Source organism: Elaeis guineensis, chromosome 10 (assembly GCF_000442705.2).
Source record: "Elaeis guineensis isolate ETL-2024a chromosome 10, EG11, whole genome shotgun sequence".
Lineage (NCBI taxonomy): Eukaryota > Viridiplantae > Streptophyta > Magnoliopsida > Arecales > Arecaceae > Elaeis > Elaeis guineensis.
In genome coordinates this window covers 17,803,190-17,825,044 of record NC_026002.2, presented here as the reverse complement: position 1 = coordinate 17,825,044, position 21,855 = coordinate 17,803,190, and the positions used below count along the sequence as shown (strand labels likewise).

General features: G+C 37.6%; 2 protein-coding genes across 3 annotated transcripts in view; both read right to left on the bottom strand.

The window, feature by feature from the left end:
- Window positions 1-7,287: 7,287 nt before the first annotated feature.
- On the bottom strand, window positions 7,288-9,321 carry LOC105052912 (uncharacterized protein At4g06744). Its single transcript, XM_010933900.4, has one exon. It carries the CDS (start codon window positions 8,982-8,984, stop codon window positions 7,587-7,589), a length of 1,398 nt encoding a protein of 465 aa, XP_010932202.1. The 5' UTR covers window positions 8,985-9,321; the 3' UTR covers window positions 7,288-7,586.
- Window positions 9,322-11,963: 2,642 nt separating this feature from the next.
- LOC140852007 (homoarginine-6-hydroxylase 2-ODD-233-like) overlaps window positions 11,964-21,855 on the bottom strand; it is a 13,188-nt gene continuing 3,296 nt past the window's right edge. Inside the window, exons 2-12 of one of the 2 annotated variants that reach the window (XM_073244620.1) lie at window positions 20,207-20,322; window positions 17,631-17,749; window positions 17,465-17,528; window positions 17,257-17,324; window positions 16,076-16,134; window positions 15,820-15,979; window positions 15,667-15,686; window positions 15,412-15,458; window positions 12,451-12,531; window positions 12,282-12,371; window positions 11,964-12,199 (exon numbers count right to left, since the gene is read on the bottom strand). In XM_073244620.1, the coding sequence (XP_073100721.1) occupies window positions 12,071-12,199; window positions 12,282-12,371; window positions 12,451-12,531; window positions 15,412-15,458; window positions 15,667-15,686; window positions 15,820-15,979; window positions 16,076-16,134; window positions 17,257-17,324; window positions 17,465-17,528; window positions 17,631-17,749; window positions 20,207-20,322 (953 nt within the window). In that variant the 3' untranslated portion in view covers window positions 11,964-12,070. The remainder of the gene's footprint in view (window positions 12,200-12,281; window positions 12,372-12,450; window positions 12,532-15,411; window positions 15,459-15,666; window positions 15,687-15,819; window positions 15,980-16,075; window positions 16,135-17,256; window positions 17,325-17,464; window positions 17,529-17,630; window positions 17,750-20,206; window positions 20,323-21,855) is intronic. The other variant, XM_073244621.1, reaches the window with a different exon arrangement.

Genomic DNA, 21,855 nt, shown 5'->3' with positions numbered 1-21,855 from the left:
TTCAGGATCTTTGATGAGACTCTCTCTGCAGCCTTCAGTCAAGTGACCAGACACATGAGGCATCTCTGGACTCCAGCCTATGCTTTCTCTAATTATTCTACCAATGTGTTTATCTTCGTGGGCATGCATTTGCATGCTGTTTTGCAGTTTTGTGGACCTCCAATTACTGTTCAATGTCCACCCAGAATTCTGGCTCATGCTTCGTTTGAGAACAAGCCCTCTGCTATCCAGGCTACTGGATGGTCTGGATATTTGAAGAAATTGTGTTCTCTGTTGTTGGGTATGTTCTGGGGCTTGCTTTTCATTGCAAGTTACTGATTTTGTAGTCACAAATTCTAGTTGTGTTGGTTCACGACTGACATTCACAGTGACTGGGCATCCAAGAGCAGCTTTAAGGGCATTTGAGATGGATTCTTCAGACTTTTCAGCTGCTAGTTTGTCTTCTGAGTTCTTGAACATCAAGTGCACTATGGCATTGTCTGTTAGAATGGTGTACAATGACCGATAAGAGAGAAGTCTCGTAGGAGATTATGAAGTTGCTTCAGTTTGGTAGAAGTGCATTACCTCTTGAGACAGTTAGTGATACAAGCTTCCCTTGCTGGTTCAAGAATTCTCCTAGGACTTTATTCTGGATCCTTTCTAGGATGCTGTGCCATACTTCCTCCACATCAATACTTTTGAAACTTTCTTTCAAGTTATCAGCATTAGTACTTTGTTCTGGCACTGAATTAGGGGGATGATGCCTGACCCCATTGCTGTCAATGTGGTTGGAGGGTCCAGGCTTGTTGATATCCGCCCCATCCGTCATGCATGCTGTGTCAGAACTGTCACCTGCAGGCATGATGAATATTGGATGCCCATTCACCACTTATATCAAATTATATGGTATTTACCTAAAAACATTCTTTGGAATGAGTGTGCCAGCTTAAGAAAACCGGTTATCTTTCATGTGATTTGTTAATATGAAAAGCATACCTGCTAGGGTTGTATCTTTAGGCAGTATGATATCTGAAGAACTGCCACTGAAGCTGTCCCCTGATGCAATCTTCAGTAGAGCAGCAGTAGCCCAGGTCGTGTGGTTGCATGGAGACATAATCAGCTGCTTCTCAGTTTCAGCAAGTATTTTCAAAGCTCGACACAATCTCTCTGGTTGGTTATCCCCTGCAACAGAGTGTAGCTTGTGAGCCAGAGATGTCCAGTGACTGAAAAGGAGACTGCAAGTAACTACTTGAGACTGAGTTTGCATTTTTCTCTTATCATGTGATGTTGCCAATGGAGAAGTACCAGCTAGAATTTCCATTACTAGAGAAGCTAACTGAGACACAAGATCCTGCGGTTCGATGCCGCATGCGATTAGATCCTTAGTGCATCTCACTGTCTCCAGGGAATTGCCAACAAGTGCTGCCTCAAGTAAGTGACTTAGCTTGTCATGTGAAGCCAGACCCACCTATGGATAGACAATTTCAGATAAGAATGAAACAATTAATAAAAGCAGCAGCAGTATTGGGATAATGCGCTAATAGCAGCTTCATAATAGATGATAGAAAGTGGCCAAGGGTACAAACTAGTTGCTGAACCGTAGAAGTAGTGATGCACTGTCCAAGAAGTGCCAGCTGATCCAGCAAGATCTCAGCTTCCCTAAGATTTCCATCAGCTTTTGCGGCTACTAGTTTCAGAGCATCCTTGCTGATTTTAATTCCCTCATGAGATGCGACCATTGCCAGTTTCTGTGCGATGTCACTATCTTTGAGCTTGGCAAAAGCAAATTTCTGGCATCGAGATGAGATAGTCTTAGGAATGGCTTTTGCATCCTCTGTTATCAAAATTATGACTAGGGAACCACCATAATTCTCCTCTTCTATCATTTCCAACAGTTCTCGCCAGGAATATTTTGCTAGGTAATGACACTCGTTGATGATGAAAACCTTGAAGCCAGGAAATGTCTGCATGAATGTGGTGCCCTCAAGTAGGGTTCTTATGTTTTCAAAGGCAGAATTTCTGTTTCCAGAGCACATTTCTGCTGTATACAGGCTTCGGGAACAACTGGTGCATTTCCAGCATGGTTTGGAAGGAGAAGGAGACTCACAGTTCAAAGCTATGCTAAAGATCTTGGCAGTGGATGTCTTGCCAGCTCCACTGGGTCCATGGAAGAGATAGAGAGGTGAGACCCTCTTCCTCTGGATGGCATTTGAGAGTGCTTTGACTACCATCTCATTGCCAACAATATCCTCAAATACCTTGGGCTGGTACTTGTGGATTAGGCCTGGAATGCACACCGTGCTAGGACCTCTGCTTTGTCCATCAACAGAGGCCCTGTGACCTTGTTGGTTTTTGCATGGCAAGGCCTGTGGGAAGCTGGAGTCAATCATGGTATCACCTCTAATAATGTGATCGATTTCTTTACCTGAATAGACTGGTCTATCAAAGGAAATGAATTGGTTCTTGTCTTTGGCTGATGTGCTTCGCTGCTCTACAATTTTTGCTGCTGAGTTATGATGGCATTGCTGGCTCAATTCTTCAGTAGATGATCTCCCTTTCAGATCTGCAGGCACCTCCTTTCTGCTGATGATCGCCATCCGCATCCCTGACCTCTGCTTCTTTGGATGTTTACTGCAGCAGGCTCCTTCATTTTGAGTTGTCATGTGCCCGTTATTCACAGAATACTCCTGCCCTCCTTGCAAGGAATGCAAGGCATCCACCTGCTGTGGTGCAAAGTATTTAGAGAGGGATGGGTGGTGGCAGCTGTGGCTATTGTTGGAATTGGAGTGGTATCTCCCTGTTGAGCTGCTCTGAGATCGATGTAGCAGTCTGATCCTTTCAGACCATTCTGCCCTATCATTTGTCTTCTGCTGCTGCTTGACAATTTGTTGTTCAGCAGCCATTGATACCCCTCAGGTTGTAAGTACCAATCCTATGTTCCTTTCTACCCTTTTCCTGCTTTATGAAAGTAGTGACTAGTGGAGAATTGGGAATGAGGAAAGATCAGCTGAGCTCCGACTGTGTTGGGGGGTGGAAGGAGCATGATTCTCAATGAAGGTTCAGCCGCTGAGATAAATGTCTACCGGCCGGCCCAAATTATCAAATTCCAACTGAGCAATGTATCAATGTGTCCACTGAGGAGGCGTGGATGGGCGAGTTTGTTATTTTTCTGGCCGGCAGAAACATTGTTTAGCAATCCAGCAATCAGTGCCAACTTCCATGCTCACATCTTATCATCAGCATCATCTTTATATTATAGTAGTCCCTATCATCGCACGCGGTCTTTTGTCAGTTCATAGTAGTTACTTACAATATGATCAGTTGGTCTGTTCCCAGAAACAAAGATGATCATTTGGTTTATTCGGCCATGGGTGTGTTTTAAACAATGGATGGCATCCATTGCTCACTGTGTATATTGTATTAGTATTCCTGATGATGATTTCCAGCAATATCCCATTATAATGGACGATAGCAACGAAGAAGGCATTAAAAACTGTGAAGTCAATTGGTGCGTACGTTGAAAGAGAGGTGGGGTGACAGAGGTCACACGGTAACCAGGAACCGGTGAATAAATGATTCAGAACCCACCATTGAGAGCGAGGGGATGCTTCGGCTGGCTACTTGTCGTCCAAATGGTGGACACTGCAAGGTGTTGGTAGGACCTGGCGGGTGGCAGTTTTGGAGCCTTTTGTTTGCCTTCGTCCAAATGGTGGACAGTGAGTCTGGATTCTATCCTATGTTTTCTTTTCTGTTTCTGTGTCTTCTTTTTCTTTATATTTAATTTTAGAGGGAAAACAAATAATGGGTAGAGGGGGTGAAAGTGGCACAAAGAAGGATCTTTGTGTAAGGTTGAAGCTTTACATCTAGGGGAGTTTTTGTGGAACTTTATTGAGGTCTGTCTTCCTTTAGGTTAGCCTCTCTGCTTCTCACTAGGAGGGAACATGAGCAAGAGGCTAGGAATAACACATGGGGTTTAATTCAAAATGGCTTTATTTCTCTTACTACTGCTCTCTTCAGATGGAAGCGTCTGGTTGGTTTGGTTTAGCCATCTGCATATCAGGTCCAATAACTTGGTTGGAACTCAAGCTGTTAAATGAATGGATGGTTGTTTTCTTCTTGCCATAATGCCAGGGGATGGGAGTATTCTGACCCCACTCTTTCTAATCGCTTGATGCTCTTATGTAGACTTTACAATCAATCAGTTATGCATGAGATGTATGATAACTTGCATATCACTTTGGCACAAGCATCAACTCAGTCCCTGTAACTTATATTAGTATGTGACTAATGTTGCTTCATTGGACCGTAAAAATGGTTAGATGAGTTTCATCAAAAAAAAAAAAAAAAAAAAAGGAGGTTTGATGAGTGTTAGATCTCTCATTCATTGGATTGTTAAAATGGTCTGATGAGTAGATCTCCCATTTGAGAACAACTGATGGAGAGGACATCTTATCATTCTCATCCAAGTAACACCATTATGAAGGATCATGCCTCCTGGTTAGCAGTGACACCCACTTCACTTTACAGCAAGTGTTTCAGATCCCTCTCTAGGGCTCTCAGGTTCTTGTTTAATTATCTTTAATTTAAAAACGAACTCCAGATAAATGCCAGATGAAAAATTATATATTGCATGCTATCATTTTATGATGCAATATTTTTATGATATAATTAGCTAGTCGATTTGTATGTCTTTAGTGTGGTTTGTTTTAGAATTAGTATTGGCCTGAAAATTCTAATGGAAGATAATTAATATTATATCTAATCAGATCCAACTTGAATAGAATTGGATTAGGTTTAGATTCTTTTTTTAAAAAAAAAAAAAAAACTGGAGTCAAATATTGTGCTCATCCCTGATCCAGCCCAACTCACTTTACAGCCTTAGTAGCAAGGCTGCACCACTTTAAGTTGCCCGTCAGAGGGATTTCACTCTTCTCAATTCTGAAATGGTTAGCGTCCGTCCATTAGTTTCTTCTTTGTTCGGCTATAGAGAATTTGCAATCTATTTTGATTTATTTCAGGGTTTCACTGAAGCAGAATATTATATTTGCTCTTGAAAAAGAATAAAATGGAATATTTTATTGTGATACACGTTTCACCATTATGAGGGGTTGTGGGCTCGTGGCCTTCGGGTAGCAGTGAAACTCCTAGACAAGGCATGGGTGCTGCATTCAGATTTGTGGGGAATTCCAGGAACCAGAGCATTTAATGCCGATGCAGGATAATGCACCATCTACGTCCGCTGCCCATTTTATTAGAGGCAAATGGAATTTTGAACAGCTAAATAGCTATAGCCCCTTAAAAAGTTAGGTTTTGGTACACTAAATTTTATTGAAAGCAGCTGATTAACTTCTAAGCATTCGTTTCATTTGTAAAAAAAAATTTTAAAAAATTATTTTTTAAAAATAAAATTTTAATATATTTAATTGACTATAAAAAAATAATTTATTATAAAACAGCTTATATTTAAATCAACATCTATTTTTTTAAAAAAATTATATAAAATATCAACTATATCCTTAGTTGATATAAAACCATACATTTTTACTCATAAACTTTATATAAATATTAAAATTATATTTATATTAATATAAATATAATATAAATATATTATAATATAATATTAGATCATAATAATTTATTGTATTAATATAATACTAATACATTAATATTATATTAATATAATATAAATATTTAATATAATATATTTATTAATATAGATATAAATATAATATAATATTAATAAAAATATTATATTAATATAAATATTAAAATATAATAAATATTAATATTATATTTATATGAATATTAAGATAATATTAAGATAATATTATATTATTATTCAGTATTTCATCCTAATTATCCATTGATATTTTATTAAATTTTAGCTATGAATCTTAAAAGGATATTTTAGGAAAAAAATATCACTACCTTTCATGTCACAGGAAATGTCAAAATTCATTTCCTCCATAAATTTTTATTTTTCATAAAATATGAAAAATAATTTTTCATAGGAAATACTTTTTTCACTCTTTCTTTTCTTAAAACTCCAATCAAATACGAAGCTCTTTCTTTACTTCCTAGAAAATGCCTTTTCCTCTTTTCACTTCCTGTCAACCAAACGGGTCCTAAATCTTTCATCCGAAAATTATGACGAAGATTAGAAAACTTGCAAAATGGTTGGTGGACAATTTCGTGGGAAAGGCTTCACCCATAACTCACATTCACAACCATATTTTTTTCCATTTTGCTTCCTTGTTATGGTGTACTTGTACAATAGATAAGGTAACCAGCAATGCAGATAAGATGCCATGCTCCTTCAAAAAATTAACAATGTTTCGTGTAAGGCTTAGGTCAATCAGAAACCAACATGGTGAGCTTTGAGTTTGGACAATTCTCTGACAGATTTTTAATGAACGGTTAACATATATGATATCATTTTTTCAACAATATTTTTTCTGATATATATATATATATATACACAAAAGAAATCTAGAAGGATCATTATTCAAGTCGGGGAGCAGCGACACCTTTTCCAGCTAACCATTTGCGGCCTTAAATTCTTCTCTAAGAATGCCTTAAAAATGGAAACCCAGCAGCATGGCAGCATAGTTTTTTTTAATAAAACATCATTTATGGTGTCATTAGTGCACCACATTAATGAGCATGTGATGCTGTCCTATTGTGCATTGCACTGACCATCCAGCAAACAACTCACAAATAGACACGAACTGTATATAGGGATCATGAAAAAAATATTCATTTTCATTGCAACAGTAATATTACGTTAACTAATCAATGAAAACCTTTACATTTCATCGATTATGGAGTATTACATTAATTTTTATAGATAATATCTCATACTATCCCATATATATCATCTATTTTCAATTTTTCACTAGTTTGTTATAATGATGATGTGATATTACAGTTGCAATGAATATTTTTTCTAGATATGATATGTATTGTTTGCTAGTCATCCATTATATAATGAATCGTTAGCAGGATAGACTATATATATTATGGTGCACCATGCACATCACAAAGAGCCGATTTCCTGGCTGCGACCTAAACCCCTTTTTGTGGTCCAAACCAGTGATCGACCACCCTTAACCAAATTAATTAAAGCTTGACTCCCCCACCCGTCCTCAGCCATGCTCGGGTAAGAACCATGAGTTAACCACTGCCTTTTTGGTATTTTGACCGCGAGTGCAACTGCGCAATAAATCTGGTTGGCATGGTAACATTGCCGCCCCCCACCAAAAAAAAAGAACAAAAAGAGCACGAATATTTATTTGATCTGCGACTTTGTACTCATCATCTAAAATTTGCTGATACATAAATCTCGGTCGAATTCGATACTTCTTTAAAAAGATCAAGCTCGGTTCATCATTTCGCTCCATATTTTCCTTGCCTCTTTTGAAAAAGAAGTCACAGAAAACTTGGATCGAGCTCATTTTATTGATGGAATTGCTTCATCCTACTACCACATACATTCAGAATATTATCGGGCCTTACTAATTAAGGCATAATACAAGTTAGAGACAGAATGAATTCAGAAAGGCAGACAGAAAATTACCGATAATTAATCTACTAATAAGAGAGATATTTCAGGGCCCATGACCGTTATGGAGTGCAGAGTAGCCGGAATACCGGGACGCCGGAGCCTTATCCCGGTCTCCATCCACCCCCGCCACCATCGCCGCCGCGGACTGGACTCCTCCGCCGTGCACCCAAGGTATGTGGCAAGGAATGTAAGGCGAGACGGGGCAGTACTTTCGTTGCTTTAAAAACCAGCCGCATTCCTCCGGCGACCTCTGGTTCGGCAACCACGGGATGCAGTTGCGCCGGACGTCGAGAATTCCCCTCTCTATCAGCTTCCAGCAGCTCTTCCCCAGCGAGGTGAAGTAGTTGCTGGAGAGCGACAAGTTGGCGAGCTTCCCGAAATCGGCCAGCAGGCACACCACGTCGGGCACCTCCCCGTAGAGCAAATTCTGGGCCAAGTTAAGCTGCTCCACCTTCATCAAACACCCGAAGGAGAGCGGTATCGGGCCGGTGATCTGGTTGGTCCCGGCGTCGAACACCGTGGCCTTGCTCAGCAGCCCAATTTCGTGGGGGAGACAACCCGAGAGCAGGTTGTTGAGGAAGAGCACTTCGATGAGCGTATTGCAGGCTTGGCCGATGGAGCTCGGAATGGGGCCGGTGAAGCGGTTGTTGGCGAGGGTGAGGTAGGCGGCGGTGGTGCGGCCGAGTTCGGCGGGGAGGGGCTGGTTCAGGTTGTTGTTGTTGATGAAGAGGACGTCGAGTTTGATGTCGAAGACGCCGGGCGGGACGCAGCCGGAGAACTGGTTGAAGCGGAGGTCGAGGAAGGTGAGGTTGGCGAGGGGGAGGACGGTGGTGGGGAAGGAGCCCATCAAGATGTTGTTGCTGAGGTCGAGCTCGTAGAAGAAGGGGAGTTTGGTGAGGTCGGGGACGGTGCCGGAGAAGTTGTTGGAGTTGGCGTGGAAGATGGCGAGGTCGGGCATCTGGTCGACGAAGCCATTGATGGTGGGGGCGGCGAGATTGTAGCCGTTGAAGTCGATGGAGGCGACGTTGCGCATCGTGGTGCGGCTTGGAGGGATGCCGCAGAAGAAGCCATTGTAGGTGCTGCAGATGTTATAGCCTTGCCAAGAATTGGTGATTCCTTGGGGGTCGCAAGTGATGGTGGACTTGAATTTTTGGATGACCTTGTAGGCTCTGTACAGGAGGATGTTCTCGAAGTCGCATGGCTGCGGCCCGGACGACGGAGGGGAGCAGCTGGGCGGGGATTCTGGAGGGGGAGAGCCGCCGCCGCCGATGCCGATGCCGATGCCGATGCCGATGCCGATTTCAATGGCTTCCCGCCTGTTTCTGTGAGGTAATGTCGGCAGGGTGTTGTTGGACAAACTTAGGACATTGGGTAGCAGCAGCAGTGATGTGAAGAAGGTAAGGAATTGTACAGAAGAATAGCTGATCCTGCTGCCTCCCATATCTCAGTTGCTGGCACTGGCAACTAAACACCAGTCCAAGTCGAATTAGAAAAGTGAAGTATTTCAGAAAAGATCTAAATACCGGGCTTTAGATGCGGATAGGGAGAGTGTATCTAACACCGGGTCTTAGCTAGAGAGGGTGTCCGTGAGTCAGATCAGAAATGTGATATATTGGAAGACAGTCTCAAAGTAGGCTTTGGATGGGGGGGAGAGTGTGCAGTCGTGAATGCAAGTGAGACCACTATTTGGAGAGATTTATAACAGTGTTTGTCGGTGACTGAATAATGTGACTAGGTGCAACAATGGATATTTGGCTGCTAAGACTGGAAGATTTGCGAAGAAAAGTTAACAAGTTATTATTGATCGTGGCCTTCTTAATTCTGGACTTGGTGATCGGTAGGAGGAGCCCTGGCCCTCTGAACGCTCCCACTTCTCTCCCTACTCACGAGCTTGTTTCTTTGTTAGCTCTCTTTTTCCTCTTTTGCTGTACGAACCTTTCGGGCGCTCACATGAGCACAAGAATAGACGTAGACAGGTTGGTGGTGTGCTCACGTCTCGTCAGATCGCGTCAACCAAGTTAATACGCTCATCATGTCCCCTATCTTTTTCGGTTCACGAGAAATTATTGAAAAGAGTTCACGTGAATCACAAATTTGGCGGGCCTTGGTCCCAACCCCAGGCTTAATTAGTTAATTTGGTTGGTTGCATGGGGGAAGTCTGGATGTTGAAAACCATTGAAGACTGAAATCTTGTAGCCTTTAAGCATGAACCGATGCTCTCTTTATTTTGCTCAAATAATGTACTCAGAGAAAAAAACAGTCCATTTGAAACTTGTCAGAATAATAGTATGAACCATGATAATGTAATTACGTATGGAATTAAAATTGCATACGTGAATGGGCTCCCCCCCAATTGTGGGATCCATCGGTTGGAGAAAAGAGTGACGGATTCTGGGTTCTCTCAGATGATGATTAGAGTCCCACTTGATAAGAGTGAAGGATTCTGGGTTCTCTCAGATGATGATTAGAGTCCCACTTGAAAAGGTGATCGTATGTCACACCGAACGTATCAATAGTCGTTGACATTTATTATTTTTAAATATCCAACAGTAGATTAATATGATGGTTGCCAGCTTTCTATCCCCTCTCTAATAGATGGATGATACACCGAACTTGGGATACATTGTCCCATCCAAGACAAATACAAGTGACATGATTAGAGCAAGGTAGCAGTACGTTGTTGATCTGTTGCATGGATCAAAAACACAAACACACACACACTCCGGCCATACCCATTTATGCAAACAAACTACTAGTTAATTTGGATCCAAAAAACTATACCACAAGACAACTTCCGTGCAACTTCATCTCCCCCTGGTAAGATTGCATCGTTCTTAAAGTTTTTTGTGATTCTAAATCATTAGATCGAAGCCTAATAAAACCTTGAGGTCGGACAAACTGCATGGAGTTGAAGAGCTCCAGGGATGTTTGAGCGTGACTCACACATGTTCGGAGTAGCTATGATTCTTTGACAGGGAAATTGTAACCATGCCAATTTCTCTGCATCTATGTATTCAAGTTGTATGGTGGTCCTCGAAGAGCGATCCATTATTTGCTCAATCGTACGTTTTGACATTTGTCACTGGTTTGTCCCATGCTTTGCCAACCATGAGAAGATAATCCCCAGAGACAATACGGTTGTCTCTCAGCTACAATGTATCCAATGTGACAGCATAGATACGTTTTGAGCCTTTTAAAGCCTCTCCCAAGTTTCTTCGGAGATATTCATCTCATTCGGCATACAACTAGGACCGTTACCCTTTTAATTTATTTAGCTATTTACTGGGGCAGTAGTCCCGAGGCTCTCCCTGGTCCTCGGACTAAAGGATTTGACGTTCAATTATTTGAAGGTTAGAGGACACTGACCTTTCCAATAAGGTGGGTATGGAATTTTCCTGCACCAGCTAGTTTGTACCTATATGACCTGAAGAAAGTTTTCTTCATTTCTCCTCCTTTTTATTTATTTTATATATATATATATATTTTTTTTTACACTACCACCGTCTAAAGCTTCAGTGTACAAAGTACTAAGAAATATAAAGTGGGAAGGATGATGGCATTTTTATTTTGCGAACTTGGATATTTAAGACGCAAACAGTCTTTAACCCAGTTGTTGCATCCCTCTTTTATCCAAAGGAAGTTCCACATTCAGATCCAAGTAGTAGTTTTTGGATCATGGCACTGTTGGATTTTAGATCCATCAATCCACAGTATCAGGGTATTTAATTTTTGAATCTATCAATGTTCATTCTTATTTGAACCAAGCTTAGATAAATGAAGCTTTAATTCAAGCTCGAACCTTGAACTGATGCCTAGCTTGATTTAAGATTTTCAAAGTTGATTTTTTTCTTTTGTACATATATGTATATATAAGGCATTTTGGCCCACAAATCAAACAGATTAATTGTTTAGTTTAAGCTGACTACAATAGAACAAGAAGAGGGGATTTGAGTACACTAACATTTGAATGCAAGTAAGTCAATATCAACCAACATGATTGGAATAGACGAAGAATGCTAGCTGGCATGCAAATGAAGGTATCATGACCTCTTGGTGTCACAGGGTTGCACCATTCCGTGGAGACCGAGATCCGGCATCTCAATTGCCCCACCACACACACATTTTTTGGACTTATTTCAGTCATCAGCTGCAGTTCAGATTCCACATAATATTTTACTTGTAGTCTCATAAAATCAACCATACAAACGAATGTCGTTATGGAAGAAAAAGTATGCTAGAAGAAAGACTGTAAAATTTCCAGCCCAATGCAAAACCACTTTTCTAAAAAATCTGCATTACCAATTCTATGATTACATCAGTAAAATCAATGGTTGCATCATTGATGGAATTGGATTCATCCAAAGCTTCTAGACTAGGAAGAGTAGAGAAACACAAGGGAGAAAATAAAGATATTAGGATATAGAAAACATTATTCCATTAATAAATGGACAAACTCAAGCACCATAGCTCATTATTAAACAAGTCTAAAGTATTTTAACATTTGAAGAATGTAACTGTAACAACCCACTACATAACAAAGTTGGTTAGGACCTTTTGAGCTAAATGCTCTCCATAAACAGCCTCTTCATACTTTGCGATTCCACCTGTCTTTTGCTTACAAAAATCTACCGGCATTATGCATGTATCAAAATTTGGCTGTTCACGTCATAAGTATGCATTAGGAAGCGAACATGAGGAAAAAAAAAGGACAGAGGAGACAGTAGATTGATTGCAATACCTCATAAAAGAATGCAACAGAAACACGATACTTTGGAGAGTTGTTAACCACCCTATGTAGAGTTGACTCATATAATCCATTAGACCAGATCTAGAAACCATGAAAATGCTGAATCTTTTCTCTAAAGAAATTAAAGAAGAATATCAAACATGTTTGATAAAAGGCTAACCTTTAGCATATCACCGATGTTACAAACAAAAGTACCAGGGATAGGAACAGCACATATCCACTCACCAGACCGGTTTCTCACCTGCAATTAAACTCATTAACCAACAAGTAATAATATCTTGTCTAAAATAGTCAGAAGCTGATCAATCGGCAACAAAGTTCCACTGGGTATGTTGGTTTCTCATGCGCAATCCATGAAAGTAACAAGTGTATTTATTCATGGAAGCTAAAATAAGAGTTAAGCCATCAGCAATAGGGGGTATATGAGAGTATTATATCCTACCTTTTCAAATCATGCAAGTATTATAACGGACAGATAAAGGATATGATTAACTGTATAGCTTCTTCCGTATAGCTTCAAAATAGGTTTCTTACCATATATCTATAAATACAGTGCCTTTAAAATGGTAGCTACTTCTTTTTCTTCTTTTTTATAAACTATGTATAGAAGCTTGTATCACATATATTATGTATAATGCGAACTCTGGAGATGTGACGCAGGACTCCATGGATTGAAGCCTCCTTTTTTTTTTTAATTGACAGCATGGGGCCCATCCAACAGCTATCATGCCAATCATAGGACGGCCGTGATTGGAGAACCAGCCCTCTCTAGTTCATTTACTGATCGGAGAGGATCCCAACCCAAAAGGTGAAAGAGTCAAGGACAAAATATATATTTTTTTCAAGCTTATCTCACTGAAGCTATAAAGGGGTCGAGGAAAAAAAGTTGCATCCCCATTATTTGGGTCTCTCTTGGGAACAGGCCCTCAAATAAGTTTTGCTTTCAATTTTTTTAAGAAAATTGGACTTCCCAAAGCAATAAGAAAAACCATCTACTTATGTTTATTCATTTGAGAAAAATAAATCTATCCTAATCTTAAATTGAGTTTAAATAAAACTCAAACATGGGATTATGTGAGAAAAGACAATTAGGAAGAAATGGAAAAATCAGATTTCGAGCCAAACAACTCATAATCAAATCCAGGACAAGGTAATATATATTTGTTGACCTTTGGTTCCCAGCTTATATCCATAAGACAAAATGGAGAAAATATTATCTTACCTTTTAAAATTAAACCAATCTAAAAAATAAACTATTTTAATACTTCATAATATCTGAAAAAACTGGTTCCTAGCCAATCATTTTCCCTTTACTAAAAATAGGATGCTTAGACGATAAGAAAAATATTCTGAAATATAGGACTCTTATAAAACAAGTCTAGTTTTCACCAATATGGTCCCATATATTGCATGTCTAATGAGACAAATATTTTGTTTAATTATTCAAGAAATTTACATACTATCTATAAATTTAATTATCCTTTCAAGTAGAACATTTTAAAAGACAATGACAAGATTTGAACATATAGTTGTGAAAACACAAAAATTTACAACTTGTTTTTAACTCTATAAACTGCAATTACGTACTTGCTAATTTTACTTCTCAAGACTAGCTGGGGATAAGTAATTTAAAAGCCAAATAATCACATAAATTATAGAAAATGGACCCACTTATGATCTATTATGTAATTAGCATAATCAATTTGGTTCTCATGATCCAGAGGAACATAATATCCATCATATGGATCTAAATCTTATGATCCTCCACTGATCCTGATCCAAGGATGGATTCTAGAACATTTAGTGCCATTTTGATCCAGATCATGAACTGTGAGATCTTAACAACATTGACATCAGCCACTAAAAAACAGATATTTGCATGAGAGGTGATCAACTATATGTTTTATCTTAATCAAATTCTTTGTTGTCTTTTCTGAAATTGAGAAACTAACAGAAACATCAGTTGGCTCACTCATCACTCTTGGTTTGGTGTCAGTGAAGTCGTGAATCAAACTACGTAGTGATCTTGAATGTCAAAAACATACAAGCCAGTGCTTGTTACACGATTATTTTCACCAGAGAAACAGCATTCAGCAAATATCATAAAAACTTTCAGTAGAAGTGCCATGAAAAAAAAAAAAAGAAGACAATATTAGCTTCTCACATGAGCAGGCATGGTTTGTGGATATATGTGGTTCCCAGTGACCAAGCATATTGGCATTAGGTGGAAGTCAAATGGCTGCCTAACTTTGTGTGTTTTATTATCCACAAAAAAGAATGTTAAATTTAATGTTGTAGACAAGCCTCACTATGATCTTTTACTTTTGTCAGAGTTATACCAAGCAATGTGTTGTTGATCGCTTTTGGTGTTTGAAGAATTAGTTGAACTTCTAGGAAATTAAAGGGGAAGCAATAATTGTTTGAATCCATTTTGATTAATAGACAGACTTGTAAGAAAAATGATATACCACAATTACAAATAAGTCTGGCCTTGCTTCAAAGAAATAATATTTTTTTAGTTGAGCTCAATCTGCATATGCATGTGCAATTTTACTATCAATGACATAACATTACAGAACAGACACCATAGAAGAACAAATAAAAGTGTTAATAATCTAGTTCCAGTACAAATTAACTATAGATTCTGATATGTTTTTCTATTTAACTTTTTTATAGTGTGGCATAACAGTTGCTATATACTATGTAATATTACTATATAATATGAAATTTTATGGTACAACTTGCTAAGCACTAGCATTTTCTATGATAGCATGTTTTAAATCTGAAATCATAACAACTTCCATAATATCTACTGTCCCTCTGCAGCGAAATACATTTATTCTATCTAAAGAATTATTCTAATTATTGAGCTAAACAATGCACTTTCCTAGTACCACTAAATTATTTTGAATAGAAAATACATCAAAACAAAGATTACATCACCAAATATATGTGGTGCTGCTCATATTGAATGTAATAGTAAAGATAATAGAAAACCTTTCAGTGAAATTCAGTGGCAGTGGAAAACCTCTCGATGAAATTCAGTGATATCTTTGAAGTTGTCAAGATTTACTGACTACACATTCAGCTAAACACTGAGGTTTACAGGACAAAGTAATACCTCAAGAGCATGAATATCATCATCTTGGTTAACCAATGTTAGAAGACCTGTGAATGGCAAAAAAGTACAATGAGAATCTAGATCAACATTATGGAATAAACATGGAGATATTTACATGATCTTCAAAACTCAAGTACATAGAATACTGAGAAATGCCAGCTTATTACAAGACTAAACATAAATTTAATATAAAAAAAAGAGAGTACTTATTTCAAGTACTTTTAACCAATCATCTATTAGAGGATACCATCTTACCATAATCTGTGTGAGCTCCACTGTACTTGTTCATTTTACATATGCAGCAGAAAGCAGGAAAAAAAAAATCATTAGAAACTTAATGATCAAGAGGCATGATTTGATTCTTTCAGAACATTTTGAGCAAGCATCTAATAAACAGAATGCCGGTACCATCCTGTATCTGTACGTTGTGTCTCTGGGATATCAGATGAGACTGGATATCCAATTAGTCGCATTACCCAAAAAGGATCTCCTGCTACTGGACCTTCAAATGCATCTGCTGGCCCACCCAAGGCTAAAGCAATTCCATGCATTATCTTTCTTGAAAGATCTGCAATAATGAAATGATAGTGTTATTAGAGCACATAAACCTAGACATGATAAGTATAGAGATCAGCAAATAACAAGGTGATGATGAAAAGTAAACCTCTGAGAAGGCAGATATATTCTTCCATCAGTTCCTTGAAGTGTGAAGGATAATCAGGCCTGCAGTAGAAAAACTTAAAATCCTATTACATAGTTTAGAAAGTTTTCTCAATTTCTGGTCGATATCTTCTGTTAGCAAACATCCATTAAATTAGAATTTCCAACAGAATCTCTAAGTTTGAATTCACAATTGATAGTTGTGAGTAACTCAAATTTCCATGGAGAGTCTTTACTGCTATCTTATTCAAGCTCCAGTCACAATAGTAGCAATGTATTATATATAGGGCATAAGATAACCTACATCATTAATCTCAACATACAACATCTGCTATATTTTATAACAAAAAAATTGATGTTTTAGAAGTTTATAATGCATCAAATAGAAACAAAATAGCTAACATTGATAGTGCATCAGTGCCAAAATAAATTTTGGGCTTTTAAATGGAGATTCCACCCAATCGTCATGATTCATACATATTAAAAGACATATGGGTCAAACTGTAAAAATTCATTCATTTTGGATGCTTCCATTTAGGCTATGTTTGCTCCTAGATAAGTGTTTGAAGTGAGAATTAGTTCAGAGAACTTGAGTCCTGTTATTCATTTTTTGCAGGAAATAGGCATATTGGAAGCAAAATATTTAGGTGCTAAAAATATCATTAAATTATTATGAATAGTAATTATCGGTTAAATATTAAGGGGATGAGTGGGAGAGTGTTGAAGTAGCATAAATGCTCCATTGACCCAAACAGACCTTTGAGCACATCCCCCCTCCCCACACCACCACACACACACACACAAAAAAAAAAAAAAAAAGAGGAAAAGAAAGAAAGAAAGAAGGAGAAGAAGAAGAATAAAGAAAAGCTGAATTCAAGATCAATTGTTTTTGATGAAATGCCAATTTAGATTCTGCACCTTAGAATCAGTTATAAGGAGACAGTGGTCAAATGAGGACACTTTCAATTGAACCTGAGTTACTGGGAAATGTACATGGCCTCGACAAGTTAAATCAAAACATCTATCTTAATATTTAAAAATATTCATTTTGGGACCACTCAATCTGGTGGTATTTATAAGCAAATCAGGAAAGTGAATCTTCAAGCAGTGGTTTTACTAAAAAAGATAAAAAGCAAGAAGATATATTTGTAATCAAAGAAAATATACTTCTCAGAAACCACATACCATAAATTGGATCCTTCTAAAGGTTTGCCAAGAGTTCCATATGTTCCAGGCTCAATATCCCTATAGCACTACAAAAGTGAAATTCCATCCACAAATTGGTCAAAGGTTCTTTACATAAAGAATAAGAAAAATCAAATTGAATGTACTTATAGATATAAATGAATATATAGTGCTTATAGAGACGCACATAATGCAAAGCCCTACTTACATCAATAGCTTCATGCATGTCAGGCTTTCCCTTGGTTACATTTTCCCCAATCCTTTGATATCCTCTGATTATGAAAATTAGATAGCCAGTTTAAGGTGGAGCAGTAAAATGGGGAAAATGTCCTTATTTCAAAAAAATACAAAATAATGAATGAACTTAACCATACCTATATCCACTTGCTGGTGTCATCTTAATCTTTAATTTATCCTCATAAGGAAGACCAAAGAATTTGTGAGCGATATCTCTAACTTCTTTAACCAATGAATCAGCTATACCATGATCCTTCTGTTCAAGATAAAAAGCATACAAATGGACAGAAGAATTAGTATGAACTCTAGTGACAAATATCCACTCTCCTTTGGAAAAATTAATGACTGAATTTCCATATTTCTAATCCATATTTCATAGTAGAAACAAACTACTTTGCAGTATAAGCGCAATTTACCACTTTGATCTAAAGAAGAATGATATTTTAAATTCCTGTGATGATGCACCAATATGGGAAAGAAAAATGGAAGATGAATTAAAACTAGTCTCTTTTTTTCAATTTTTTTTCTTTATTGAAAGGAAGCAGTGCCACCCAGGATTGCACTAAAACTGGTTTCAGTACTATTTGATTGACCTTGTGGAGACACAAAAGAGGATCTTCAGGAGTGTATGGGTATTAGGAATGATATGTAACGACAGAATAGTGAATGCAATTGTTTACCAGAGTTTGCAAAAATGTTTACCAATGTATCTGTTGTTTCAAGTCAGTACCCTCTCTTACTTATGCACATCCTACAGAGAATGATGCACTACAAGATCTAAAACACCCAAAAGAAACATATGAAATAATTTTTCTGGACTCAGGAACATTTAGTTTAAGGTCAAGTCTACAATAGAGGTGCTGAAGCTTATGTCAAAGAATATAAAGATATAATTTAGACAAACACAAATATGTGAAAAAATTTTAATAAGATAGAAGTAGATAATGAGATTCAATTAGTTCAACTTCCACTAAATGAACACGATACTAGAGAGGTGTAGCCGCATAACATTGGATTAGCACTTTGTTCTATTCTATATTAATATTTATTATATCTTTTCCCTTTCTTTCTTTCGTAATGCTATTTCTTAGATGTCCCAATTGGAACATCAACACTGTACAGAGCAAATTCCTTCATGCAGACATGACTTCATGTGTTTCCACTCTCCATGCCTTTATAGATATTCTTATCTTTAATAAAGTACACACCTTGTTTCAGTTCATGATCCCCCTCCAGAGAGCAACAAGAAAAAGTGCACCAACCAAAAATGGGAGTGCATTAATCAGATGATGGATTACAGTCATTCATGCTTCATATGTCTTCCATACTATTTAAAATTAATTAATGAACAGTTGGTGAGAATGTATAAAATTTTATATTTATAAATAGGTAATGAAGATATTCTCCAGTAGTTTGTCCTAATATGTTTTTCTAAGGTTTACCAACCACACCAACCTACCATCCTACTATACAACTTAGTAGGGAATTCACCTAGCCCTTGTTTCATGCTTTTCTGTTGTATTATAGCTAACTCAACATCAATTGTCCTGAGCAATTATACACACATCCTCCTAAACTGTTCTTAGTGTATCTGCTGATCACCTTCTCATCTTTTCTTATTCTATCATATTTCACTAAAATTATGTTATTCTTGCTCATATTATGCCTAATTTGATATATAAGTCTGGTTTTGTCTCCTCACCTTGGCTACTATGTAGGTTTCCTTTTTGACTGCTTCAAAGCCAACTTCTCATGGAGAAAGATTTTTCAAGACTTTCAGAAAAGGAAGGGCTTTTCATATACATAGGAATTCCAATAACTCAACTGATAGGGTTAGCAAGTGCAGATGAGCTCTTTGAAGCAAAGAACTATCAAGAGGCACTGTCTTCTAATTATCTAGATTTTTCCAAAAAAGATATGATGGAGAAATTTTCTGTCGAATAACAAGTACCATAAAGCTAATATTGAGCAATGACTAAGAATTACCACCAAAATAAGGTTAGATTAATGATGATAGACAAACTACCCAAGAAGAAACTTAATCCAATCACGAAGATAGCTCCCCTGCACTGGAATTTCCAATAATGTATAACTGAAGTATATGGCAAGATTCATTGAAGATTATGACATCAAAAAAAAAAAAGAAAAATGAAGATCAAGGGTTAAATAGAGAAGAATATTGGGGAAAGCCTAAGAGTTAAGATTTAAGAAAGATTTGTTACTGATAAGTAAGCTGACTAACTGGTATATGTGGAGAAGCATTGACAGGCCTGATTTGTATAGTCTGTACAAAATCAAACAGAGAATAAAAAGAGAATATATGGGGTCGGATCATCAAATACATGCTTATCATAATACATACAAGTAAGAATAGGCTATTAATCTAACTATGACCAACAACACATGAATATATCCATTTTCACCATGCTGTTCATAACTAGTTTTTCCTCTATGACCAGAGGAGGCTAAGGATATCTTAAAATTGAGGCAAGGATTCACAAATATGAGCTAACATATAAACAATTGCTTCAATAGGTCTTGGAAACCTGGTATAGTGCAATCATCATCTGCATAAACACAAGTCCACTTTTATTGTTGCCAAGATTAGATTCATCTTGTGGTCCCCGGATGTGACTCAAGTAGAAAACTGTATAAGGTTTAGTGAGTTGCTATTGACATGAAATAAGTACAAAACCATGTTAATAGGAGTTACCACATAGAAGAATCCCGCATCTTTACAAGCCTTGTCCAACATTCTTATAACTTCCCTTAATTCTGGGTCATTAACCATCTTTGGATCATCGATCTTTTCCACGAGAGGGCCAATATCTGAAATAAAAGGAGATAAAAGTTAATGATAATCATATATATATATATATATATGTATATATACATATGTATATATATACATATGTATATATACATATACATATGTATATATATATACATATGTATATATACATATGTATATATATATACATATGTATATATACATATGTATATATATATACATATGTATATATACATATGTATATATATATACATATGTATATATACATATGTATATATATATACATATGTATATATATTATATATATATTATATATAGAGAGAGAGAGAGAGGTAGATTAGGCTTCGCTCGATCGGATCCCAGCTCCCATCCAGTCGGATCCCCCTCCGTTTGATCGACGCGCATCTCAGAGCTTTTTTTAATAAGCTAACGGAGGAGTTCGGAGGGCGTTAGCTGAGCTAGCATGTTAAAAAAAAGTAGCATTCAATGGGACACGATACGATGTAAGGCCAGCGCGTGCGATCGTCATTGTCTCCTTCGCTGCCGTCTTCCGATAACCCCCCCACCCGCCTCCTCTCTTCTTCTCTCTCTCCCCCCATCCACGGCTGCCGTCTTCTGGTAACCCCCCTCCCCGCACCTCCTCTCTTCTTCTCTCTCTCTCCCCCTACCCACAGTCGCCGTCTTCCGATAACCCCCCCACCCGTGCCTCCTCTCTTCTTCTCTCTCCTGCGGTCACAGTCTCATTCCTCCCAAGCCGAGTTCTCTATCCCGTGGCCACCATATCTTCTCCTCCCAAAACCACCACTGATCATTAGTGAATATTTTGTATAAATCCTTAACAGTACTTCTTTCACCTGTTAGCTGATCTGACGTGTTAAAAAAAAAAAAAGATACGACTGTGATGCGACGCCACCGAACCCTTACGTTGAAGGCACCTTCATGGTTGACGAAGATGCTTTTATTCACCATGAAGGCATCTTCATCGGCGTCTTCATGGGATCGGATCCAGACGCCACAGATCGCTCAGATCACCAGCAACCGTCGTTCTTTCTCCTAATTTTTAGTAAATAAACACAAACAGAAACTGCGAATAATAAACACAAACAAACTACAAATAAACACAAACACTGTACGGATAAACATAAACTGCGAATAATAAACGCAAGCTCTATGCCGATAAATAAACATAAACTTGAGGATCAAAAGTTGAGTGATCCTAGGGTCCATCCACGATAAACAAACGATAAACAACAAAAAAGGAGGATAAATACTAAGTACTACGAAAATAATCATAAACTATCGGAGAATAAACACAAACTTCAAATGATAAACAGAAACTCTGAATAATAAACACAAACTCTGTGCAGATAAACATAAATTTTTCAGGATAAATACAAACTTGGAGTTCAAAAGTTAAGTGATCCAATGATCCACCCAGGATAAAACACAAGAGAGATGATAAATACTAAGTCCTGCCCAAATAAACAAAATTATAGGAAGATAAACATAAATTCTAAATAATAAACAGAAACTGCGAATAATAAATACAAACTCCGATTGAGCTCTGGTTG

Bases quoted from the DNA above. Each gene is read 5' to 3' on its own strand.
- LOC105052912 (XM_010933900.4), bottom strand. From the start codon at position 8,984: ATGGGAGGCAGCAGGATCAGCTATTCTTCTGTACAATTCCTTACCTTC.